This window comes from Neopelma chrysocephalum, unplaced genomic scaffold (genome assembly GCF_003984885.1).
Source record: "Neopelma chrysocephalum unplaced genomic scaffold, ASM398488v2 Primary Assembly neopelma1_25, whole genome shotgun sequence".
Lineage (NCBI taxonomy): Eukaryota > Metazoa > Chordata > Aves > Passeriformes > Pipridae > Neopelma > Neopelma chrysocephalum.
The window spans coordinates 27,536,167-27,563,605 of NW_020897694.1; the positions used below are offsets into that span (position 1 = coordinate 27,536,167).

At 36.2% G+C, this 27,439-nt stretch overlaps 1 protein-coding gene and 1 long non-coding RNA gene across 2 annotated transcripts in view; one reads left to right on the plus strand and one right to left on the minus strand.

The window, feature by feature from the left end:
• ITGBL1 (integrin subunit beta like 1) overlaps positions 1-27,439 on the plus strand; it is a 142,591-nt gene that overhangs the window by 75,057 nt on the left and 40,095 nt on the right. Inside the window, exon 7 of the mRNA XM_027674692.1 lies at positions 2,441-2,587. Coding sequence (XP_027530493.1) covers positions 2,441-2,587 — 147 coding nt within the window. The remainder of the gene's footprint in view (positions 1-2,440; positions 2,588-27,439) is intronic.
• Positions 19,049-26,522, minus strand: LOC113963522. The gene is made up of 3 exons (XR_003532847.1): positions 26,382-26,522; positions 21,772-21,961; positions 19,049-19,129 (listed from the first exon to the last, which is right to left on the minus strand). It is a non-coding gene; the product is annotated as an uncharacterized LOC113963522 (long non-coding RNA).

The window sequence follows — 27,439 nt, forward strand, 5'->3', positions numbered from 1 at the left end:
GAGCAAAACTCAGAAGACATACAAAATGAGAGACTCATATGGCTTGTTTAGTATAACTAAAACCCATGTTGAAGTATAGCTTAATTTTTCCATCTAGTCATCACAAATTTTAGTGGTAATTATTTTTATCCATTCCCTATTCATTATATTTTAGAAAAGCCTAATTTAGCCTTAGCTGGCCATCCAAATATACATTATGCAAAAAAATCCGTTTTCACATGAAGCAATGTGAACAATGTCTTCCAGTCCTGCTGCTTAGTCCTATTTCAGAAATAGATAAGAGACATAAGTATTAATTTTGGTTTATTGTGGTAGACAGGCAGAATCTGCAATTAAACCAAAGATTTAATAGTAGAATTGTAATTGGACAACTTACTTGCTGCACAAAGTGTGCATACATTACGTGCATCTGCAAAATATCCTCATTTTTCTCACAATTATTTGTAAATTGGTTTGGGATGAATCCAACAGGGACTAGTCAGATTAGGGAAAATAATCCATCTGTCTTAAAACCTTCATGAAACAGAGATGGTACGAAATTTTCTTGTCTTGTTCTGCCTATCTAATAGGTATAGACAGGAGTAGCATATGTCCTGAGTAGCATATTGAAATGATAGGAAGTCAGGTTTTCATGCAAAAAGTTTTACTGTAACTGAATGAAATGCTATGTTTATTTCACAAACTATGAATGACAGGAATTGACAGCCCTGCTGTGAGAATTTAACATCACACAAGAGCAGCTTCCTCCAGAAGTTTCATATGACTTGAGGAGACTGTCAATTCACAGTACATCATATTGGCAACTAGAGTCCTTTTTTTAACACCTGAAGTGCTATTCAGTATGTTAATGAATTATTTTCTTTCAGAAGTGTTCTCAACATTAAAGTGATTCTCTTCGTTTAAAGAGATAATAGCTTTCATGACTTGACATCGAAAGAAAAAAGATTTCCACAATGAAAATTCATACATTCACACATCTCATTAGCTCCTTTGCTGTGACTCTAGCAAAGAAACTATTGTATGAAAGAACATAATCCTCTCACAAGTATCTATCTGGATTAGGGAACATAGCTCCAATTCGCAACCTGTCTGCAGGTACACATGAAAGCAAAGGACAGAATCATGGAATCACAGAATGATTTGTGTTGGAAGGAACCTTAAAAATCATCTAGTTCCAACCTCAGCCATGGGCAGGGACACCTTCCACTAGACCAGATTGCTCAAAGCCCCATCCAGCCTGGCCTTGAACACTTTCAGGGATGAGTCATCCACAGCTTCTCTGGTCAACCTGTTCCAGAGCCCCACCACCCACCCAGAAAAGATTTTCTTCCTAATATGTTATCTAAACCTACCCTCTAAACAAAAGGAAGACTTTAATGCTTTTCAAGGAAAGTAAATAACTAACGTAAAGAAACGTTATTCTTGTTACCTTAAGACATATTCTGGGAATTACTCTGATGACTCACAGAATGTTTGCTTCCTCCCATTTTCTCCTTTCGAACTGATAAATGGATACAAGCCGTTCTTAAAATGCAAATATGGTTAGAAAGAAATATAAAATCTGTGTTGCTATATTTTCATGAAGAACATGGATAGAGAAGTGGACACTGAAGCAATGCTTTGATCCTGTGTCCAATGAATGATGACTATGTGAAAATTGTGGGAGTTCTAACCTGCTGTCAGAGGTCATGAAAATAAATATTTGATTTTGTGGCAGGGAATGTTTTTGCTGATTCTCAAACTTTCCTCAGTGTTCAAGAAATATTTTTTATTACCAGAATCTCACTGCTTTAGGCAAAGAGCATAAAGAGGGAGAAGAGCAATTATCTTGTTTTTTCTTGGTTGGATATGTTTGCATTCATAGAGGAAATAGACAGGCTCAGGAAGAGTCAAGTTAGCCAATGAGATAACAAAAATCATAACCAACTGCCCTATTGAAATGAGAAATGAGAATATGTCCAATATTTTATTATTTATACATCAGTATTTAATAGAAGGCACTGGTTTGAGACTTGGAATTGATGGAACATCATTTGTCTCTAGGAGATCACTTTGATTGCAAGTAGATAAAAGATGGTATTGGTATATTTCGTAGAGATTATGCTGCAACTGTGGTAGGTAAATGAAACAGTGCCTTATGACACCCTAGTTTTCCAAGCAATGGTGAAATGTGTATTTGTAATCTCTATTCCACCCGTTTGCATGTAGATCATGTGCTGAGTGGCAAAACATGTCTTAAGAAGAAAAGAAAAAAGAAATATGGCTCAAATGGAATGGGAGACCAGTGCTATCTTCAGGGGGAAAAAAAGTAGATAAAGTGAAATAATTGTATTTTTTGCCAGTCTAATTATGGAATGAAGTCACAACTTTGATAAAGTTCATCTAATTATGGCTGTTTACTACCTCATCAGAATGAAGGTTAATCTTAATTTTATTCAAGGTCATGGACAGTGTAATTGTGGAAGATGTGACTGTAAAGAAGGATGGACTGGGAAAAAGTGTGAGCATCCACGTTCTTGTCCATTGTCAGTTGAGGAAAGTGCTAAAAGATGCCAAGGAAATTCTAATTTACTTTGCTCTGGAAGAGGTAAAAACATTTCTGAAAGAATTTTCATGCTCTTTAAATGTTCTTCCATTAAAAGAATTTTAATGATGTCCAGTATTACTAGTACTGAAAAATGTGTACCTTCTTGGCTTACTGTGCATGAATCCCACATGCATAACTTGTGAGTTAGGAGAAGGGAAGAGAAGAATCACAAAGGTCACCTATTTTGCCTGTCATCTTCTGCTTTATGTTTTGTGTTACATATCTCAACATTTGTTTTGGAGGTTTTCAAGGATGCTTTGAAAATTGCTGCAGTTAAGTCTTTACTAAAGACACATTAAAAATATGAACATATCCTATGCACTCTTTGCTACAAAAGCAGCATGACATTTTCAGCCTATGTAAAATGTTGTGGCACCATTGTGATAAGGACTGGATTTACTCTGCCTAAGAAACTACATAATTGAGTACAAGACTGACTCTATAAAATGCAGCTGTGCTTCAGCGCAGTTTGCTAGTTGGCCACTGGCTTTTCACTTGAGAAATGTGACACGTGACACATTTCTTTGTCACACTGTAGCCTTTTCCAAAGTTTTGACTAAAAAAGTATACTAAGTCATACATACACTTGAAATGCAAGAAAAAGGAAATTTTTCTCAAAAGGAAATGGACTTGCTAATTTTCATCTGGCCCTGTGTGAAATGTGGTTTTCTGCAGAGAGAAAAAAGAAAATGAAATATGAGAGAGTATCGGTAATGGGTAAGTTGTTATGAATTGGTAGGAGTTGTTATTCAACTGGTAATTGAAGTTGTTATGAATTCTGACCACTTAAGTATTTGCTGGGAAAGGTCTAAAGCTACTCTTGATTTATTGCATTTGACCCTAAATGTCAGTTCATTTGCAATATCTACTTAGTCAAAAATTGTAGGTTGTCCACCCAGGTTAGCTCTGTGGTAATTGTTCTTTTCTCCCCCTGTAGATGTATAGCAGGTCATTAACTTAGTAAATGCAGCATTATCAGTATTTTAAAAGAACTGTGTGTTAACAACATTGTTGCTTGTTGTTTATTTTTTCTTAATTAAGCTATAGTTTTCAGTGAGATCTCTCTTTTATTGTTAAAAATTTTCAACAGAATTTTTGGCTATGAGTTAGGTGAAAAATGAGTATCTGTAGAGAATTAATTGTATTTTATTGTTCTTAATTGCAAGAATAACAACTAACAGAAATGAGGGTTGACTTTTGATTTATTTTATTTTAATTTTTTTTTAATACTGGCTCATTTTTTCTGTTGCCATTACATGCTGAATGTATCTTCTTTCATCTGCTTCACTAGAAGTTGTGTATGTTGAGAATTTGGAGTCATAAAAAGAAGTTTAATTGGAATAAATATACAGTCTTAGGTTGTGGAGCATATGTGTTCTATTTTATATTTTAAATACTTATATTTTAAATTTTGATTTTTTAAATTAAATATAATGAGAAGAGTAATTTTAAGATTTCAATATTAATGTCAATAATTCTTTGACTTTTGACTTTCTGAAAAACACTTATTAATGCTGGCAGTGTTTTTCTGTTGAGATATTAGCACTGAAATAAGTCCCTTTCAGGTGAATTCATTTGACTGAGTGATCTGTCAGTCAAAATTTTCAAAAAAAGTACAAGCAGCTTCTGTTGGAACAAAAGGCTTAAATGATAGTGGCTTTCACTGAACTTTGACTTCCAAACACAAAGAGATCACCAAGGTTTTTGAGGAGTGCAAAAGGCACAGATATGGATTTAGGACATAGCGTGATAGACAGCTGCTGTAATGAAAGAATGAGAGATTCTACATTCCACATTTGAAAAAAGATTTCCATGAAAACTGTAATTTTAAAATGGAAAGTAGTATCTTGTTTTAGTTTTATGAATGATTTTGTTTAGGAAATTGGGAGAGAAAGGAGTAAAGATATTTTAGTCTACTCATCTGTGTTTTACTGGATAGTGCATTTTTTTTTTGCACTGGACTCCCTGGATTTCCCTTTCTTCCATTATACTTTGGATAAAATACAAAATGTAAGAAAGTTGCTGCCTTGCTGAAGTGATTAGTTTTAGTTCCTATTCGCATTTAGTTCCCATGAAAAACTGCCACTGGACATGCACATTTAAATTCTTTGTTCCCATTGGAAAATCCAACTACTTGTCATTATAGCTTTTCATATGCAGAAGTGTGAAACAAGAAAATGAAACAAAATAAACATTTTCAATCAAGCACAACCTCTTTCAAGTCTTCAGGGTTGCAAAAAGCCATGTATTTGTAACACCAGCTCCAATTTTTCTGACATCCGTAAAGAGGATTGTGTGACAAGAAAAGGAAAGTTCCAAAAGGAAATGGAAATGTGTAGTAGGTTGACCCTAGCTGGATGCCAGGTACCCAATAAAGCCACTCTCTCCCTCCCCTCTGCAACTGGACACAGGAGAGAAAAAAACCAGCGAAGTATTCATGAGTTGAGATAAGAAATGGGAGAGGTCAGTTACTGATCATGGGCAAAACAGACTCAAAGTGGGAATATTAATTAAATTTATTACTGACAGGATCAGAGCAAAAAAGTGAGAAGTAAATTAATCTGAAAAGCACCTTCCCCTCTCCTCTCCTTCCTTCCAAGTTCTACCTCCTCCCCCCCAGTGGTGAAGGGAGACAGGGAATGGGAGTTACGGTCAGTTGTTGTTTCTGCTGCTGCTCAGGGAGACGAGTCCTTCCCCTGCTCCTGTGGGATCCCTCCCACAGGAGACAGTCCTTCACAAACCTCTCTAACATGAGTCCATCCCACAGGCAACAGTTCTTCACAAACTGCTGTCCCGTGGATCACTTCTCCATGGGGTGCAGTCCTTCACAAATCAGCTGTACTGACGTGGTTCCCCCACAGGGTCCACAAGTCCTACCCGGGAAAAAACATGTTCCAGCATAGGCTCCTCTCTCCATGGGCTGCATCTCCCTGGCAAGACCCTGCTCCATCATGGGCCTTCCATAGAGTCACAGCCTTCTTTGTTATCCACCCGCTCTGGCGTGGGCTCCACCACAGGCTACAGGTGAATCTCTGCACCCTGATGGTCCTCCCTGAGCTGCAGGGGCACAGCTGCTCCACCATGGTCTGCACCATGGGCTGCAGGGGCCTCAGCTCCGGCACCTGGAGCACCTCCTGCCCCTCCTTCTGCACTGACCTTGGTGTCTACATTGTTGTTCCCATGTTCTCACTCCTCTTTTCTCTGGCTGGAATTTTCATCTGTGCAATAACTTTCCATTCTTAAATATGTTATCACAGAGGTGTTACTATCATTCTTAATTGGCTTGACCTCAGCCAGAGGCAGGAAGCCTGTTCTGGAGCCAGCTGGCATTGGTTCCACCAGACAGGGGAAGCTTCTAGCAGCTTCTAACAGAAGCCACCCCTGTAGCCTTCACCCCCCTATTACCAAAACCCAACCACAGAAACCCACTACGCAATGTTACCTTTTCTATTTGAACATTATTGTTATGGCAACAACCTTGTATTATTTTTCTCCTGGCTATGACACAAGGACAGTAAGTCCTTATACAGGTCACGAATCCACTGTACTGCCAAAGGACTTGAGTACTTAACAGTTTTATTTAATGGGGTCTTTTAGTAAAGCAGTTCATGTATGAAATACAGAATGCCCAGAGATGCAGATGCATGACTTTATGATTTTGCCATGTATTGTGTTTTCTTGAAGAGTGTTTTCAGTTCATCTGTACCTTTTGTTTCTAGATTAGTTAACAGCAGTTGTGTCAGCTGATGTACTCTTCTGCAATCACTTTTATGGTCTTGGATAAAGACACCGAAGGACAAAGCATTTTTAGGATTTTTAATGCCATATAGATAGCCAAAATGCGCAGACAGAAAAAGATAGAACTGCTATAATTCATAGTATCTTTCTACAGTCTCTGTCTAAATTCTGACATGCACTCAGATTTTCGGGTGGAGGAGTTTCAAACTTCAGTTACAATACTCTGTTCCTAAGATTAATAAAAGTTTTATTTCCTAGATGGTATTTTCTTGTTGAAATGTTAAGTAGGACTTCCAAATGGGATAATCCTGCATTTAAGCAGTATTAAAAAAAACAACAAAAAATATACTGCCCTAGAAAGCATTAAGTAAATAGTTGTTTAAAGCTTTGCCTGGCCATTTTTAGATTTTTGTACATTTTTCAAATTTTTCTGATAAAGAGTGCTGTGAAACTCTCAATGATTTAGCTTAAGTCTTTAAAATCTCCAATAATAATTATGGAAGGCGAACCACAAAAAAACCTAAAAAGAACCATACCCAAGTCAAATAAAGCACCGAATCTTTTAAATTCCTCATAACAAAAAAAAGGTTGGGATCTGGATATATTTGCATCAGAGACTTGGAATAATGTGGGCTTGTTAAAAAAATGATTTAAAATTATATAATATTAACACAAAAATCATGGCAAAATAATACTTTTCATATCAATCTGAGGGATTGAATGTTTCCATCTTTGAACTCTATTTACCTTAATTTTACCTAATTACCTAATTTTACCTTAATTTTGGTAAGGTTCTTAATTTATACTCTATATATTACTTCCACAGGTAATGATAAATGGAAAAGAGAACGTTAGCCTAATGGTACTCTTTTTTTTTTTAATGATTCAATGACACAATTTGTAATATTAAATACTGTGAGTTTTTTACATATGTTTTTCTCCCCTGGTGCCTAGTGGTTAGGATGCGGCACTCTCACCGCAGTGACCCAGGTTCGATTCCCAGTCCCCCGGGCAGATGGAGCTCGTTAGCCCTGTGAGGCCATCCATCTATGAGAAGGTCACTCTAAAACAAACCTACGTCCTGAGGACCTCACTGCCATTGTCCAAGCTTGCTTGGCCCTGGCAGATGAACCTTAGGATTAAAGAGTGGGCTCAGTTCAGCACATGCTGTGTCTCACCTAAAAAATCCATTGCGCAGGCTTGAAAGGTAAAAGACCTTTCCCAAAATCTTCGTTCGCGAAGACTGGCCATACCATTACTTACCTCTAAGATAAATTATGCTACTATGTAGACAGAAATAGGGAAAGCATCAGCAACAGAAACTGAGAGAATTGTCACATACCACCCAGATTTTGAGAATCCCATGTTCCCTTAACTGTTAGTCATGTAACTTCAGCAAGAGAAAAAAGGTATGGGAAAAATAACAGTGAAATAAAGCTTTTTTAAATGCTAAAATGTGTCAGGGTTACATAAAATTCTATTAAATTTTTTAGAGAAGTAAAATGATGTTATGAAGAACACAACTTAATTACATAATTCCTGTCTATAAAATGCAATAGATTACAATTTCTCAATCTGCATTTTGCTCTTCTGAGAGCAGATGAAACAGCAAACTTTCATTTCAGGCTATAATCCCCTTCCTGATTTTCCCCAGTCACTCACAGGAATAATGAGCTGTTTCATGGGTTCTGGTCAGCATGTAGGGAGGGCAGAGAGGCTGCCAAAAATATATTACACCGTGGTCTTATATTTCTTAGCTGCTTCAGTAGGCGAAGGAGAGAAGAGGCTTTGTATTGGCATACGGAGCAGTAAATTAGAGTGTCTACATGCTAAGATCATATTATAAAGGTAGAGAAATTATACATCCTCTCAGTTACATCAATCAGTCTGTATATACGTGCAGTAGTCCCTGTTATATATAATGTGAGAGAAGGATCACATGAAAATTTTGGGAGTTTAAATACATTAAGTACTTTCCAAAAATTACTAGCCAGCTCCATTCATGTAAAGTGAAAAATTCCTTCTACACTTCTATTCCAAAGAGTGGTTTCTTTTTTTTGGCTTACTGCATGACTTCTCGCTGTGAATATAATACTTTCATTTTTTTGACAGTGAAAATCTGTCACTTTTAAGAACACACTGTACAGCAAGACTAGTGTCAGAGATAAAGGAAAAGACACACCAAAAATCATGGTTAGAAATAAAGAGATAGCATATTGTTGTCAGGATTAAGGCACAAGACAAACCAGTTTTCTCTTTAAAATGCACATCACTCACATGAGTTTCCCCTTTGGGTAAAAAGCAGATTTCAAAATAGTTTTTAAAAAAAAAGCCTTTAGGAAGATAAATAATAATTTAAAAAGTAGGTTTTGAGAATAATAAATGAGAGCTTTTTTTTAAATAATCTTGTTTTCCTCACTTACCCTTAGTGAAAGCAACCATTCCACAGCAGATTTCTAAAGACAGATAAATGACAAATCTTCTTATTAGCATGTCTTTTAACATTTAAATATCTTTTCTATAGTTGCTTTTATTTATTTGCCATATGGAGATAATTAAACAGTTTCTTTATTGGTGAAATTCCTCCTTACACTTATGCTCTAGCATTGGCTATCTGAAATATGAAGATTTTTTTTTATTCTGTACTGAAACAGATTTCTGTTGTTTCTGAAAATGCCCTTAAGCCCCATTTTTAAAATACTAAATTAATTAGTTCAAAAACTATGTGGAATTTTGAAAGTTTACTGAGTTAATTTACAGTAACTTTACTGTTTCTTCTCTATTTAAAATTACTAGATGTTGATCGACTTAGTGAAAGAGCAACAGCGCTCAATGCATTATTAAACATTCCTTGCTGAATCAATCTCTTGTGTTCTGTAATGTATATTGCCCGTCTGGCAAGATACCATTTCCTGAAGTCTGAAAACAAAGCTTAGGGATAAGGGTCAATGAACACTCCAAAGAACAGTACCATTGGCCCCTGCCTACTGTACAGTCTTAATACTTTTTAAAGATATCTTGACTGTATGATATCTTGTATGATATACACTTTATGCTGCTCTGAAACATATGTCATCGAAGACCTTGACTGGTGCAGGAAATGCCGTAAATTCCAATTGATGCAATTCACTGCGATATGCAGAAGGAAAGAGAAAGGCACATGACAAAATTGTATCTGCTTAGCAACAAGAGTAGATGGAAACTGCATAAAACTTATGTGCTAAATAGCTGCCTAAAAGCAGGTGTAACCCTGCACTTCTCTTCTGACCTTTGTGAAGTCTAACGTGGCTGATGGTAAATATGGCATAAAATATTCCGGTTGTAATTAATTTTAGGGGTTGGATCATCAACTACTATAGTTTCATATAAACCTTTGGATGACATCATTCAGATCTTCAAGATTTTTAATTCTATACAAACTATAATTTAGTAATGCCAATCTGTTCTTCTCTCCAACAGGTAAGTCTCCACAGACAGGTATGACACCTTCAAAGGGCGGAAGGGAAACTGGAGGCATGTGTCAGATCATGAGAACTAATTCTGTGTTATTACCATTGGAGCCTCATTTACTATAGCTTTATGTCCTCACAGTTCTGGTTTTGTTGTTCTAAGTGCAGTTATTAGTTAAGGACTTTGGAGTCCCCCTCTAGTATGATATTGCCAAAACTGATCAACAAAAAAAAATCCTATTTCTATTAGACACCTGTACAAAAACATTGTTTCTAAAGACTAAAGCTTGTTGACTTAGTAAAGGAAGAGGATAGTAGAAGTTGCTATTTGAGTAATTTACTGTACTTTATACATGACAGGATGGGGTCAGAGCTGAAAAGTGTAAACAATCCTAAGGTAAAATCTAGGTTACTACCCCTGCTACCTGCTCTTTTCTACAGACTCTTATTATGCAAATTGTGCTGTTTAATTGAAGTGTAAATTACTCTAATGTACATCATCTCTGAATTTGGAGTGCTGTTCTCATTCATTTTGCATGACCCCTGCATTGTGAAGGAGGTATTAATTAAAGCACTATAGTAGACAGCCTGGCAGCAAGTAGCGTTATTAGCTGGTATAAGAAGAACAGAGCATAAATTCAAGTCATGTGTCATGTTTCTAGCTTTCATCTCATCAACTTTGAGATTGAGCTCCATTATACATCTGTGTGCTTCAAGCAGAGAGGCAGTCTTGCTATGCTAGAACTTTCATGCTGAATGAGCTGGCATAACAGTATATGTTACACCCTTATGTGCCAGACTGACACCCTGACCTCCACTTGTAGTCTGTTGAAGTCTAAGAAAAAAATAGAGATAAATAGTTGCATCACACTTCTCTTATATTTGTCTATCAATAGTATAGGTCACTGATTTTAAGCTGCTTCTCTGATTCAAGCTCTGTTTGAGCCTTTCTCTCTCTCTTAATTGAAGCAGGATCATCTGGAAGCTGTCTTTTGTTAGGAAAGCCAATTTGGAACAGTTGAGAATATTTCACCTTTTCTGACCTTGTCTTTTTTTTTTTTTTTTTAATCATAAAGTGTTCAGGAGCTCAACACTTCAGTATTTCTCTGCAGAGAAAGCTACTTAATTGTCTGTGACCCACCTACAGCACTCCTAGCTATTGTTTTGAGCTTTACCAGTTGTGTTTTTGGGAGACATCAAGTAGGGAGGGAGGAACGAAGGAAAGACTGTAAAACAAAAGAACATTTCATTTCTGCAGTGAACTCTTACTTGCAGTAAGGTAAGATGTAGGAGGTGTGTCTGAAATACAGGGGGACGTTCTGGGGCAGTGATGCCCAGAAGAGCATGCGCTGAGATTATCAACCCTATTGGATAAGAAGGTCATGTGGTATTAAGGGATAAAAGGGGGTGCGAGATTCAAACAAATCTCTTTGATTCCACCACCTCCAAAGAGTGTGCTGCATTTCTTTATTATATAAAGGCCAGCGACCACGTGCTGCTACAGTAATAAAAAATGGTAATACAAAGTAATACAAAAATGGTTCATGATGTACTTTGTTTCTGCCTAAGTGCTTTTTCATCTGTCCTGGGAAAAGCAGGGTGTGTTGTAAATTGTCTGTTTCTGAGATGTAGATGATATTCTAAGAGCGAGGTAGTTCTATAATAGAATTTACTAATGTTCTGAAGTTTCCCACTGGTTTTCACAGTAAGATGTTTGAGGATTGGTAAAGAATAGAGGATATGTAATATATTTGTTTTAGGATAATACTTAGGAATTAGGGGTGCAGGATAAAAGTATAACAGTATAACAAAGGAATCTTTAAACCATGGCATCAATGGCTGGTAGAGTAGCAAACATGGATGCCACCTTGCAATGAGAATAATTTGACACACTCTTTTTCAATATGGCATGTTTTGGTTCAAATATATGTCATTTTATTCTCACCAATAAGAAAGACAGTATAGGACAGAACAAGTTCTGATATTTAAATGAACATGCAAGAGGTCAACACAATTGTTTACATATTATACATTTATGTAATGATTTTTATGTGTTATATTAATAGGTAATTATTTATTGTGAGTGTGGTAGGTGTTTGCTACAGATCACCTAATCAAGAAAGGTAAATGAAACTTTCTTACAGCTGAAGGAATCCTCAGTGTTGGAGGCCTCGCTAATCACAGGCAGTTTCAGTCACCTTGGTATCTGCTGGAAGATCAGAACAGTTCAATGAAATTCCCTTAAGATTGGGAATGAAATCCCTGCTATTGTAGGAAAAGATCGGGTCCAAGATCACCTAAGGAACTATCCTTAGCAATTTTCAAAACTCTGTGGGGTCACAGCCCTCAACAACTGCACTGGGTGGGCTTTGAGCTAGTTGACCTCTGGAGGCTCTTCCAGCATATATGATTCCTGGAGCGTGTGATACAACACGTGTACAAGATACCTTATAGTCAATCAGCTTTTATTTCTTGTACAATTTGGAAGAGGCTGGGATACAACTGTGCAACTGTTCATTCTGAAAAACCCTTTATCTCTAATTACATGCCTTTGCTGCTTTTCAAGCTTATATACTTCAGATAGTACAAACAATTCAATAGAATAGCTGGAACCCCTAGTGTGACCAGGGATCACCTGCAGCTGCCAGATTTGAAAAGCAACCAGCTGGCTTTGTCATATGTCAGTCCCCTTCATCATATTAACGTCTACTTAATCATAGCATATAGATTTGCTTTTCAGGAAATAACAGCAAAGTAAGTGACCCATGCACAATTAGTGCCAGCCATTTTGTTTCAAAATTTTAAAATCTGGCATATGAATTCTAGTTCGGCTTTGCATTCTTCCTGATCAGAAAAGTAAAGGAGTGTGTTTCCCTGCTTGCTTTTTTTTCTTTTTCTTTTCTTTGAATGTTCAGCTCAGCTTTAGCTTTTTTCTCTGAGATCTATGGGAGAAAAGAAATCAGTGTGCAATGCTTTATTGGCAGCTGGCAGCTACCAAGAGATAAGATTCAATGTTTGTGCCTCCGCTGGTTAAAGGGGAGATAAACTGCACTAATGCTTTTATTTTCTTTTTTTTCCTCAGTGCAGTCTGTAAAAGCCCACTAGCCAGCCATCTTAAATGGTTTTGTTTCTAATGAGTCATATGCCTATCCAAGGTATTTGGAGGCACTGGTTTAGGTAAACCTAATCTGATGGATAAGAATCATTAGGGTAAAAAAGGCAGAAATCTGTAAAATATTGGAGTTAATAATTTCACAACTCAGGGAGGAATGGGTTTTCTGATGGCTGTAAGAAATGGTCACATGAAATATCCCTTTTATTTTCCCAGTCAGTGCTTCTGAAATGCTACCATCTCTGGACACGTTGCAAATTTACTTTTGTGTGTGATGTGGTCTTCCTTGTTCTTGTTCCCTTGATTGTAATTCTTCCTCCAGCAGACAAAGACCTCTTTCATCAGTGAAAGACGCCTGTGAAAGACTTGAAGTCCAGGATTGTCTTCCTTCTGATGGCTAATTGTCTTCTGTACATAGTCTCTTCCATATCCCAGTCTTGCTTAATTGTCTTAGCCTACATCTTCTCATTTTCAATTGGTCTGATCCTCTTTTTCTTTCTAAATGTCAGTATTCAATGATTGTTAGTGTATCTTTTGACATAGCTAGCCTTTTTTTAAGACACCCCTGTTTTTGTCAAATAGTTTGAGCTTGACTTCTTCAGCAGAGCAGGGAACATAATATGGAAGGCAAACAGGAAAACAATCATATTTACCTTACATTTGTATAGTATAAAAATCTCACTACTGAAATTGTATGTGAGAAAAAATAGTTTTGCCTAATACTGGGTGTGAATTTGGGTGAAACTTTCAATAAGGCCTGTTCTCTTTACACTCCAGTGAGATTTATATCTGTAGAGGATGACTATATCTTAGATGAATTCACCTGTATATTAATAACATGTAATAGATCAGAGCCCTAATTTATCAGTCCAATTTATCCTGTTTACAACTGAAAGAACACGGTAAATATTCAAAAAGCTCAGGCAAAGCTTTGCATAAGTGGATACTTGCAAGTGCTACACTTTGCTACAGGCTGGCAATTTTGGAACATTTTCCTGTAGTGAATTGCTGTAATTATCATAATTGCCATTACCTAATCAAAGAATGGACTGACACTCATTTGTGCTAGACTTCCTTTGAATCTTTTGTCTGGTTTTTCTTTTTTATTTGATTAGAGAGTGAGCTGCAGATAGACCTGCAACACATCAAGGCCTTTGATGGATGGTATGGACTTCTAAAGCCTAGAAAGCAAATATATTGTTGTCAATGCTGGATGGAGAAACTGCTTGCTCTTAAGCAGTAAATCCTGATAGCTGGAGGTTTGCGGTGAAATTTCTTTAGCTTCTGTTGAAGGGCATCTAACAAACTTTAAATATACTTGCTTTTGATATAATAAACTAATTTGTAAGGAAGTAGAATGTGAGCTATGCATTCCAGTCAGAGAAGATATAACCAATTAAAGTTAATAATAATTTATAAAGTAGATTAAATTTTTGCTGCTCCAAGTTGTCATCCTATTTTGGTTCACTTAAAAAATGATGTCTGACCTGAAGTCAGGATTTGTGAATGTCTTGAGTACATGCAACAATATGGGAATGATCACACTGCTGAAAAAATTATTCATTGAAATGTGCAAGGGTAATTAGAAGAAGGAATGTTTATGCAAGGAATACAACATGAGAGATAGATGCACGTTCATTTTACATTTGTGGAAGTGACACAGCTATTTAAAATGGAAGTACCTTTAAGTACCTTCTTTCTCATAACCGGTATATCAAGTATTTTTTGTTCAATCACAGTAACAGGAAACATTACAAAAAAAATCTCTGCTGGGGAAAAAGAAGCAATTGAGGTGTGTGTATATGTTTATGTGGAAGAGCTGATTAGATTTCACAGCTTGTTGACTAGAACAAATATCTTCTGTAAAGTCATGAAGTTGTACATTGCAGCAAAAACTGAGATGAAGGCCTGTATTGTCCAAAATTTTTACTCATCCCCCAAATAAATGTATGTATATTGAAACATTAGCATATGAGTCATTTGGAAATGCAGAACTGTCTTGTTCTGCACAACAGAATCAAGTCATCATGCTAAAGAGATGCTAGCTATTGTAAACACGGAGGAATATTCTGGGTGAGGTTCATCTCAAATTTACCTAGACATCAAAACGTGAGATACTTCAGTGTTTGGTTTTGTGGAATGATAGAACTTCTAAATAAGAGGAAATCTGCCCATTTCTTCTATATTTCTGTGTTACTATAACATGAATTGTCATAACTCATACTTTACCCTACTGTCTTTAAAAGAATTACTATCAGGCTAACTTTTATATGCCTACATCTGGGTTCTGTGAATCCCACCAGTTTATGAAATTATTTACCCCAACTATAATGTTTTACTACAGTGCAAATAAAATTAATAGAAATCTACATGGGCTGGAGCAAAGAACCTCTGCTGTTGATATGCAGATATGAGTCCTTTTCCTGACTATCTTGTAGTTTACTGAGTGTTTTGAGGTGCCTTAGCAGTGACATCTACATTAGCAAATTAAATACTTCCATGTATCAACCCCAGGCACTGCAGCTTGCATGCCCGTAATGTCAGATTGCTAGAACAGCTACTGACCCACTTTTGCCTTGTGCCAGCTGGTATTCTTTCCAAACAATTTCTGCTTCTAGTTCAGGAATTAATGTGGGCTACTGACTGTTCCCAGTAGGCAGTCTGGATGAGGCCACTTTCATGGAAGACAGCTTGGTAGTATGGATGCCAGTTCTTCTATGTCAATTGGCCTCAGTGCCAGGGAACTGTCCCAATCCCATTTAACTGACTAGTAAAGAGACATCTATCAATAACTGTACTGTTGTTATTATAATGAAGATTGACTTTCTTCTGGCACTGTGTTGGTGTGGTATCTAGGTAACGTTCAGAAAAAGATGAAAGAAAGACAAGAGTTTCTAACACACTTTGTAAAGGACCCATTGCTTACACTGAAGCTGTTACCTGCTCTGTGCCTTAGTTAAGACAGTCACTTGTGTAAAATAAATGCATCAATGCTGTCTCAAAATTGATTTTGTCTGGTGAGACAGATGATTAGTAGGTTTCCATGTTGATCGAGTAGTTTGATTTCTTCCTTCTTTTGTGCCTCTTTTATAAAAATTTTTACTTAAAAATATCTGAAAGACCCTGAAAATTCAAATGAAGCCAATTTTAAGCTGAGAAGTGTTAATAATTGAAAGTAATCAGGTTGTAGGTGAATATCATGAGATGTGTTTTTCCAGGACTTACTTTTTGGAAAGAAAGCCTAGACTTGATGGAATAATTTTAGAAGTCTAACTTTCCACGGTAAAAATGACACCCCACCGTTTTTCTTAACTAGATTTAGACCTGACCAGATTCTAGCCTTATCAATGCTTACTTGCTTATCTGTCTCTCAGTTTCTTGTTTGAGGAGTTCTTTATTTCTCTCCAAGTATCTTGATATGTTATGCTTAGGGTGCAAAATGAGTTATTCCACTCCATGGTAACTGAGTATCAGTAGTGTATTTGAAGCATATAGGTACAAAGATTAAAAATGTCTTTAAATTCTGTGAAGAAGAAAACTATTAAAAAGCTAAGCAAATTTTATTTTTCTAGTAGTCAGAAATAATCTTGCATGTTTACATCAATAGCTGTGTTCTGCTTTATTAAATTCTAAAGTGCTGTTTGCCCACTTTGCAAGAAGCACAGACTGGTATATTAGAGATGCAGGTATTTCTAAGAGTCAGAAAGCTATAAAGGTAATTTATTAAGTCAGCAAATCTCATTTCCAAAGTATGTAGGTCTTTTTTTTAACAAACTTTAACAAGTTAACAAGCTTTAAGAAATTAATACATTTAGCAAATGCTGAATTTAAATCAACATGACATTGATATTTAAACTGAACTTTTGCTGTACTACTTTTTGAGGTTGCTTCTCTGGTGTGAACATGTTTAACAACCAATATATAATTTGTAAGGAAAAAAACACAGTATCTTGCAGGAACATGTAGCATTGAGATTTTTTTTTTTTGGATGAAACTAAAAAGGAATGTTATGAGTTGCTGTTAAGAAGAATGTCTGTAGAAAGATGTTCTTTAGAAAACAAGTTCTTTAGAATTTCAAAATAAACAGTTACATCCTTGCTTTGCATAGGAAAACTGACATGACAGCATGAGCTCCCTGACATAGAGAGATATGGAATTGTTTCCTTACTTTTACGTACTTCTAGATATGTTTGAGTGTTATGAAACCTGAGTATAAACTGGACTAAATATTTTACGAAGGAATGTAGAAAGAAGTGAGACTGGGAGGAAGTAGCTAGGCTTCTGATCTCTCATTGAGAGTTTTTGCAGTTATCAGTGAAAAGTGGGAAGTATAGTTAGCAACTAAAAGCCTAAACACTTTCTAAAATCTTTGCTAGATATGTCTAAATGTTGATATGAAACTTTGGACAATAACTCTAAAATAAAGGTGTTTTCTGCAATTTATGTTTAGAGAAAACTTTTTCAAAGTTCAGTGACAGTTCAAAGTCAAGAAAAGTCAGGCTGAAAGCCAGTCTCCATATTGAGAAATTCCTAACAAAAGTCTTCTTCCCAGTCAAAATCTTTGCCCCTGAAGTTGAGGTTCTTTTTCTGAGACAGGCTTCACAAAACTGTAATACATTATGTCATTTTTGTTCCCTGAATACCACTAATGCACTTCTTTTACAGGAACTGCCACAGTTTTTCTAAGCAATGGGCCCATAGTTTTAAGAGTTCTGCCCTTTTCTTGCCATCTTCATTTGTCCAGTGATCAGTATACTTTCAGGAGACAGCTTTGTCAGTTCTGTTAGGAAAATTATTTTATGGCACACTTGAAGTCAGATATTTGTCTGTGTCTGTGTTCTCTTTAGTTTGTTGTCCAAATCACACTTCAGAAAGCCAATAAAGGAAGACAAGACCCAAAAAAATAAGTGCTTATGATTAAATCATACTTTCAGTGAAATTCACAGTTACCTCAGCCCTCCAGTTCTAAAAGTGAAAGCATAATGTTGGGAAAAACCAAGCAAAACAACTGTCTTACGTTACAGAGCTTTTCAGAAAGACAGATAAATACCAGATTCAAATAATTGCAGTCATAAAAATATTAATACTTGCTTAATCTGGTCCCTCTAAGACACAGAGGAAGAGAAGGGCATGCAAATCAGATAATAAACATTAATTTTGTTATTTGAACTTTTGTATTTCTTGGTTGTTTTGGGTTTGTTTGTGTTTTTGGGGTTTTTTTTCTCTCGTGAGTCACAGTCATGGTTTGAAACCTAAGGTATCTGAAGACATGCTGTTCCTGATTATTTGTAAAGTGCAATATGTACAGCGTTTCTTTCCCATGTGTACTATAATAAATAATTACTATCTCCTTTACTTACTTTTTATAAATCAGTCATTGCCTAAATACCCATTTCAGAATGACAACACTTCAACAATTAATGTTTTTGGGAAGTTGTAGGTCAGAGAACTGAACATGAAGCTGTATGTCTGGCGGGGTCCTTTTTATCAATTTACTCAAGAATCTTTTAACAGTATTGTCTGCCTCATTTATGCAGGCCAACATTGGAACTGTGTGTTTGGAGTTAATTTGTATGACCCTTTGCTTGCTATACATGCCTTTCTTCTTACTGTGAGAAGTGTCCATTTAGTAACTATGCCAGTACTGTGTATGCTGTATAAGGCTGTGGAACATACATACACAAAAAATCCTTCTTTCTAAGTGGGTCATGAACCCAGACAGTTATTTCCTACTAGGGACTTGTTTCCAAACATAAGCCAATGATTAAGAATAGCCTTTGAAGAGAAACCTGGAACATTACACCTTCTTTCAAATTTAGAGATTCCTTTTTAAATAAATGATCTTTAGACTTGTTTGTAGTGTCTGAAAGTGACAACCTTACCCCACCTAGCAACTTACAAACACTGCTACTTATTGTTATTGCCAGTAGATGGCATTCTTTATATTAACCAAATAAACAACAGCTGGAAAGTTTTTTGTCAGCTTTTTTTTTTGCAGGGTGAATGATAGACATTTGCTTTTCAGGGTATTCATGGAAATGATACATACCTGTTATTTTGAAATGTTTGACAAAATTACTTCAATTCAGCAAAGTGATCTTGCCTTTTTCTTTTTTCTTTTTTCTTTTTTTTTTTCCAAAATGAAAGCGATTTTGGAATCATGTAATGATACAATTCAACTGACTTAGTAATGTTTACTTTTATTTCAGGTGAGGAAGAGGAAAGGGGTTTTCTTTTCCTCTTCTGAAAGATAAAACAAAATATTTAATGGAGAGTTAGAGTTTAATATTGTTGCTTTCATTCTAGAAAATTTTACAGAAATTTTTTTCTGCCCTATTGCTTACAGTCTGCAACACTTATAGACTAGAGACACAACCATTTTTTCTGTAGTAGTTTCTGTAGTAGTTTTCTGGGCTTTTCTGTAGTAGTTCTGTAATGACATGTGACAGAACTGAGGGAATTACCCAGGGACATGAGTCCAGGTGTAGTTTATAGCTCTCCAACTGTTTGGTGGGGGGTTTTTTCCCCTATTTAAATGCTTAAACAAAAGCCCACTAAAATTAACAAGGAGATGTATACTGGCATCAGAATTTTTTTTCACGTTTCAATGCATACTGAAGTAAGGGGGCTGCTATCAGAGAAAGGTACATTAATGGAAGCTAACCAGAAGATTTTCATGCATTAATCATATTGGAACCCATGACCTTTGCAATGATAAATGAGCAAGAGAAGTGTAGAAGATATTTCAAGATCCATTAAATTTCAAAATGTATTACGTATTCCAGTGCATAATGCAGATATTGATCTTTGTGGCTTTTGCATGTGCTGAATGTTTATTTCACAGGCACCAAGTAGATAGGAGCCAGACACCCCCAAGAGAGTGTGAAGTAGAAGACTAATTTTTCCAGCTGGGATACTGGAATACAGTACATTTAGTTCAGTTTGCTACCACACATGAACTTGTTCCATCACTTTGTGCCCGTACAGTACTCAGATGTGAGTTTGAGGTGAGTCAGAGCAGCAGCCTCTCAGAGTCTGGGTAAATGACCCTTCTCTGGCCAGAGTAGGTACTGCCAAATGTGGAATACTTTCCAGCTACAAACTATTGGTGATGACAAATATGCATCTATGAAATAAGGAATTCATATCAGTAATGGCTTAGTTTCTAAACCTAGCCTTTGAATGGCAGTTACTTTCAGTACATTGTAGTGTACAGCTGTGTCAAACTGAAGAACTAAGTAAAAAGACCCTTTGTCCCAGCAGGTCAATTGACCTAGATAGGCTTAAACCCTCTAATACTGAAGAAAAAAAAAATAGATTCTTATCTTACTGCACATTTGTGCTTACTGAAAAAAAAATCTATTTTTCCTGGGACTATCAGAAGTCCTGTATATTGTGAGCTGGCTGCAGTGGTGATTCTTGTCACAACCCTGTAGTTCGAGGACCAAGCTGAGGGCCAGGGAAGCACAAAGATATTTTAATTATGTTTATGATTATGGACAAAATGCACATGGAAAGAATATTCAGGTCATCAGTAATGCTTTGCTACCCAGAGGTTATCTCATTTACCCAGTCTTCATTGGAAATGTCCTTCAAAAACGCTGCTTAGGGAAAATGCTGCCACATGAATTTGTACCAAATGCCACCTTAACACATAAGGAATCACATTAATTTTATGTAGCTTGAGAAGTAAGATGTTTTTTCCTCACTGCACAAAGGTTCAGATTTTTATGCAGAACATGCACTGGAGCATAATTGAAGAGTAGCTCAAAGTGTTTCCCACCCTTTAAAGATTCATATAAGCTTTGAATGAACTCTGAAGCTAAAAAGGATTTAATATAAACCAGAAATATCACAAACATATGCAGACATGGCTTTATGATATAATGACATATTAGAATTCTGTTTTCTGCTTATCTGTTAAATTAGAAGTTCAAATTAATATTTGTTGAGTAAATTTGATTTAATATCCTAATCCATGCCTTTACCAAAAAGCACAGACTACTAATCTGCTTTATCATTTTTGGAATGATGATTAACTTGAGCTGGAACGCAAATGTTATAAATTCTGGATCTTTTAATTCAAGTTTTTACTTGGAGCAACAGTTTTTGGGTTTGTACCCAAATGAGTAATAGTTTTGTTTTATTAGTTTCAACATGTTTAATACTTAAAAGCTGTTACCATAACCAAGAAATATGCTGATCTTTTTTCCACTTCTAAATGTAGAAAGAATGGGATAGATAATCCAAACACCCTGAACTTTATTTTGTATTAGCTATCTTTTTGTTTCGTATCACAGACTCAAAGATACTTCTAGATAGCTCTGTGTGACCTTTGCTACTGATCCGATAGCAACTGGAATGTGATGCAACACTGATTATCACATAATACAGAATTTGCAAGAAAAAAGCCTCTTGGTTTCATATATATGATGTAGTGAATTTCACTACTGGCATCTTACACTGATTAGTCATAGGTGACCAATTTTTGACTGGAGATATCACCATAATCTTATGGTAAAGAAGTTGTTTGTCCAGTTTTTGTGAGGATACAGAGGAACAGTAATTGAATAATAAACATTCAATGATAACTTTATAAGCATTTTGAGTAATTAACACAGCAAAAAAGAGTAATGATGAATAGAGGAAGATTATAAGAAGTGAAAATATGGTTCTATCATTTCCTAAGCCTTAAGAGTTTTTTGTTTTTTTTGCAGTGAAGCAAAAGGCAGGGGGAAAAAAGCTCTGAAGAGACAGAAGGCATTTTGAATATAAAAAAAAATTATTAATTAATACTAATACAGGTTTTCCAAAGGCCTGAAATGAAGTGCATTATGATGGGCAGTTGTACCTAAATCAAAGCAAGTTGTGCAAAAATCTGTCACCTGTAGAATTATGTCACATGCCAAAATTCAGGCATTAATTACAGTTCCATTCTTGAGTCATCTCAGTGAATATATTAACAGTAGATCACAGGACTTTCAGATAAAACCTCTCATTCCTGATGCTGAGTATTGTCAAGCTTATAAGCATCTTGAAGAGATCATCAGTCTTTTGGGTAGGAAGCTTGCACATCTGTAAATTTGCAAGTTTTATCAGTTTCTATTTAGATTAGGTAGAGCATTTATCAGATGACAAACTTTCGAGGATAATCTAATAAACAGATACTCTATAGAAAGAAAAGTGATCTGTAAGAGTTCGTTCTCCTATTCAGCAGTTTTTCTTGCTTCTATGTTTAATTTGTAAATTTTTCAGATTAGAGTTTATTTTCTTTATAGCAAACAGTTATGAAACTTGACATGATGGGTTTGGATCAGCTAGACTTAGCTGCAATGCAAATAGGACATGGAAACATATGCAGTGGTAAGTAATATCTCAAATACAAAATCTGAGGCTCCTTTAGGTGTAAATGATAACTCACATTAAATGAATGACCTTATAAATAACGCTCACTGGTATGGAATTGCATATTGACTATCATTTTGTCATATGACAAGTGTATCTGTATTTCTGAAGAGCTCTTTCTGAGGTGCTAAATGGGGTTCTTTCTCAATGGGAATGACTCATATCATCACAAATTTGATATTGTGACATTTTCAAGTTTTATTCCGTTTTGTCAATATAGCTTAGTGTTAGATTCTGGAGAGTGTTATGTGTTGGCTGAATTGAATCAGCAAGGTGACATAATCTCATCTAGATTAATCTAAAAGGATTGTGGAGCAATAGATCATTTAGATAATGGAGTGCTATAACAATTTATTCTGCTTAAAATCTTGTAAAATAGAAATTTCTCTCCTCACGGAGAGGTGACTTCTTGACAGTCATCTTTTATGAGTTAGAAAAAGGCTATTCCGCAGGTTTTCTCTGGGGGTTAACATGTCTAGATTTCCAACAATGAACCATTTAAGGTGGGTGACTATAGGCACTGTATTTTCAAATGTAAAACTTAATTTTCATTTATCTTGCTTTTGCTCCTTTAAGAATTCATATCTGTGAACAGCTGAGTGGGATTTACTTACATGAGTACTTCCAGAAAGTGAATCTCGAGTTCAGAAACTTAGAGATTTACATTCTTACTGCTGCACTTCTATTTTTGAAAACTTAAGACAAAGCTTGGCTCAGCAAACCAACAGAATTTTTCAGTCTCCTTCCAGAGGCAAGTAAATAAACCAGTCAGGGACCTGATTACAATCTTTAAGTAGAATTACTTTATGTCAGTAAGGATTGTGCGGTGCTAAAGGAAATGCACTCTGCAGTATCTTACAGAGAACATGTTATAGTTTCTACACCCTTTTGTGAGAATCCCAAATACCTTGTGCCTTGTGCCTTGCAAGACTGACATTTCATTGCAGTTAATGCCCTTGAATTCTGCTGAGTATTTTCTATATAGTTCTACATATTGGAAACCTTCAGGGGTTTCTTCATTTGATGAAATAAACACTTGTTAGGAAATAATTAACTCTATATTTCTTCAAGAAGTTTTCGCTAAGTTTTCATATTAATGATATATTTCTAAAATACAATTTGCCTAACAATGTCAGAAATGTTTCAGTGTAAGGCACTATCATCAACAGCAAAAAATCACATAATCAATGTGTAATGTAAATCTTCACTCAGCTTTCTAAAACTCCTTTGGAGACAGAGGGGGCTGAATGTAGAAATGTTTATGACAAGGTGGAGTGTTCCTGATGTATCTGAATATCTACATACAGCTCAGTAGTAAAGCAGTAAAAAAAGATAAAAATAGGATAAACTTGGAATAATGTAAAATGGACCTTGAAGTTGAAGAAGAAATTCAAACGCAAAAATAAATATTCATTCTCTTTTCCTCCTGCACAGCGTGCAGTGTCAAGGTGCTGTGGGGGGTGGGGTTGCAGGAACAGCCTCTATGAAGGATGGCTGGAGCTGTCCCATGCCAGGCACAGCTGGTTCCAGGCAACTCCAGCCAATCCATTGCAGGGCACAGCTGAGTGCCTCAGGCACAGTGGTGGTGGTAGCTCTGAGAAAGTGTGTTTAAGAATGATCAGAAAATGATGGACAGAGAGGAGGGAAAAAAAGAATAAGAAACAGCAGTATGAACACTGAGGTCAGAGAGAGGAGGAGGAAGAGAAGGAGGTGCTCCACCTCAGAGCAGATATCCACTGCAGCCTGTGGAGGACTCACACTGGAGCAGGAGAGAAGTGTGAGGAAGGAGTGGTAGAAAGAAGATGTTGTGGCCTGACCAGGACTTCCATTGCCCCCTTCCCCTCTGCCTCTTGTGGCACAGTAGGAGAGGAGTCAGAAGTGTAGTAGTGAAGTTGAACATGGGAAAGGAGTAGGAGATGTTTAGTTTCAATATTTGTCTTTTTGTTTCCCAGTACCCAAATTCGTAATTGAATATCTATTTAATAGTACCAGATATTAAATATTCATTACTAATAGTTAAATGTTTATATTATTATTACAATGAAAATTAATTCTCTCCAAGTTGGGTCTGTTTTTCCAGCTGAATTTAACATCGAAAATCAGTTCACAATTCAGATGTTTAGATTCCATACAGACATGTACTGAGGTCATTAGTTTCTGTTTTATTTATGAATGAAGCCATACCTTCAAGAAAGGCCTATGACTCTGATTTGGAAGGTGAACACAGCACTTTCTCTGACTGCATTTTGATGATTAAAGACTTTCCTTACTATAACCATTTGCAATATAAATACCCTACAAGAATTTAAAAAATAAACAAGCATGAATTCTGGGACTGGCCCACTAGGAAAGAGAATAAAATGTTCCTTGTTCCCACAAAATCAATGCTGCTTTAATGATTCATTTGTCAAATGGTAGTTATCTGTAGTCAAGGATAAAAGACTAAAAATCATTTAATGAAATTTTGGGTAATGGTGGTGATGGTAGTCATGGCCTAAGACTGAATATTGACTGCTAATACCTGGTCTGAATAATCCGGGTAGGTAGAAGCACAAGCTGTCAATACCTTCCCAGAATTTTCTTACAACTAAATTTCAAATAGTGTTATTATGTCTTAAATTGGTGTCATATTAAAAGAAATATCTGGGTAGTCCAAAGAATCAATCAAAAAATCATCATTCAGGAAATGTAGCCATTTCACTGTACTTGTTTTTGAGTTTTCATATTTTTAAATGAGGTCAAATAGTACCAAATTTGAAATTTCTTTACAATTAGTACTACATGGCCACCAGGATAGGAAAGAATGGTAGATAAAAAATTAAGGCAGACATCTCTAATAACAGGAAAAGTTGATGCTATGGAGAAAAAGTTGAACAGTTGGGACTTAAAAAATGTCTGGTTTTATTTTTCCCCCCCCAGATCCATCTACTTCATTGATAAACCAAAAAATTTCTGAGATGATATTCTGGATGTTTGTAGCAGTGAATCTGCCTTGTATGAGAAAACTGTGGTTTAAACATGTTTTAAAATGGCTTTTTTGTAGTCTCTTTGCTAACTCATGTTCTTCTTCCCAAAATCCCCCACGGCCAGTTCTTATCTCTGTCTCAGGAATGTCCTGAGAAGATATCAAGAAGTCTTCCCATTGGACTCTTTTAACCCCTTCCTGTGATTGGGTGTCCTGTAAGCCCCCTGACCCTGTAATTGGTCACTCTTTGAATCCTCCTAGGACCTATATATGTAACCACCCTAACAATAAAGCTCTCTCTCTGACCTCCTCTCCAAGTCCCGTGTGCTGTCTGTGGCTGCCATGGGACCACATAGTGGGGGGAGGGGGAGCACCTAACCCCTCCATGTGTCCAGGACCCGAAGCTCCCCTGGAGCTGGAGTAACCCCTTCCCTACCCACCTCAAGCCTTCGGAAATGGAACCCCACAATGGGAGGAATGCAACCAGAACTGGTACCCCAGAGAGGCTAGCCATAGATGTTAGCGACATGATGAGTGGAACCTGTTCTCCATGCCAAAAGGTCCCAAATAATAGTGTTTCTAACTAAGCCTGCAGCAAAATTTATTGTGCAATTTTTACACTTCTTACTGCTGTGTAGAGTGCTGTGAATTTCATAGAATTTGTAGTTTTGCAGGTAGCTTCAAGGTAACCTCTTGCTTCAGTCTGAGATAGTTCAGATCCCTCTTAATATTTGCTTTCAGAGACACCACATTGGTGTTCAGGAAGGATAAAATACTGCATGGTGAGTCTTTTAAATGGCACTATTTGTGCGTGAGTAGATGCATAATGGCAAGCTAATGATTCTACTGTGTCTATATGTTCAACAAACCAAACTGAGGTTTATGTTTGGGCTCTGCATTAGTCACCAGCTATCTCAAACGTAATTTCAATTACTCTGTCATTTTTTGTATTCTCTTAGTGCCTCTGCTTTCCACTGGAGTTGGAAGCAGTATTTCTTTAAGCACTGTATACCTATGCGGCAACAAGTGATGACTCTTGTCTGAAGACGTTTCCTGTTTAAGGAGGGACTGTTCTGTTCCAGTGACAATAAATAATGGCCCTTGGGAGATGAAAGGGAACATTACCTTCTCTGGCTTAGTGTTAGCTGAGATTTTAATTGTTCTCTTGTCTTCTGTGTTATCAATTATAATGTCACTTTCTCTGCTCCAAGTTTCAACAAAATATATGTTTTATTGTGAGGTCCAATATTCCCCTGTAAGAAATACATAACCAGATACTTTAAGACAGCATGATAGAATATTTTGAACTTTAAGTCTTCAATGCTAATAACACCTTCTTTCACTGCCCATAATGGGGTTCAAGAACATTCCTAATTGCCTACCACCTTAATGGATCCATGAGGGGTGTTTACAGTAATTAATATTTCAAAATAATACAGATTAATTAGATTTCATCATATATTTATTGCTATCTTCATATTTACTCTGTCAGGGATTCTTTATACTGCTTCTTTTTTAGAATTGTTTGGGTTTGTACTTGGTGTTATGAAGACTTTTGACAAAGAGAAATATTGTGCAGTTCTAGTAATTAGGACAGACTTGGTATCTGTACGAGAAATTTCAACGTGATTATCTACTTGATTTTTTAATTCACATCTTAAAAGCTGATTCAAACAGGACTTTGGGATACCATAAGGAACAGAAAAAATTTCAAAACAAAGTGAAAATTCTTGCAGAATTATGTTTAAGTGCTTGTCTAAGTTTTATTTGTCTCCCTGCCAGGTCCCCAAGACCTAGCACAAAAACCTCTAGCAAAGGTAAAACAAAAAAAAACTATAAAAAAAATCCAGACTAGCCAAACTATATTAAAATATATGTACTTACTTATATTACAGTTATATACAGCTGAAATACTATATACAATCCCAAAGGGGAAAGGGAAAAGGGAAGGGATAAAAAAAGGAAAAAAAACCAAAACAGATATATGCAATCAAAAAAAACCCTCAGGATCTAGCAAACTAAAGAATTAGTCCCTCAGTAATATATATATATATATATGTTATATATATATCATCATGGCTAGGCTTCGCGAACGAAGATTTGGGAAGGGCTCGACCCAGGTTTGTTGCAAGCGCGTTGGTGGCTAAAAAGGCCAATGCGAGATAGCCATGTCCGATTGCAAA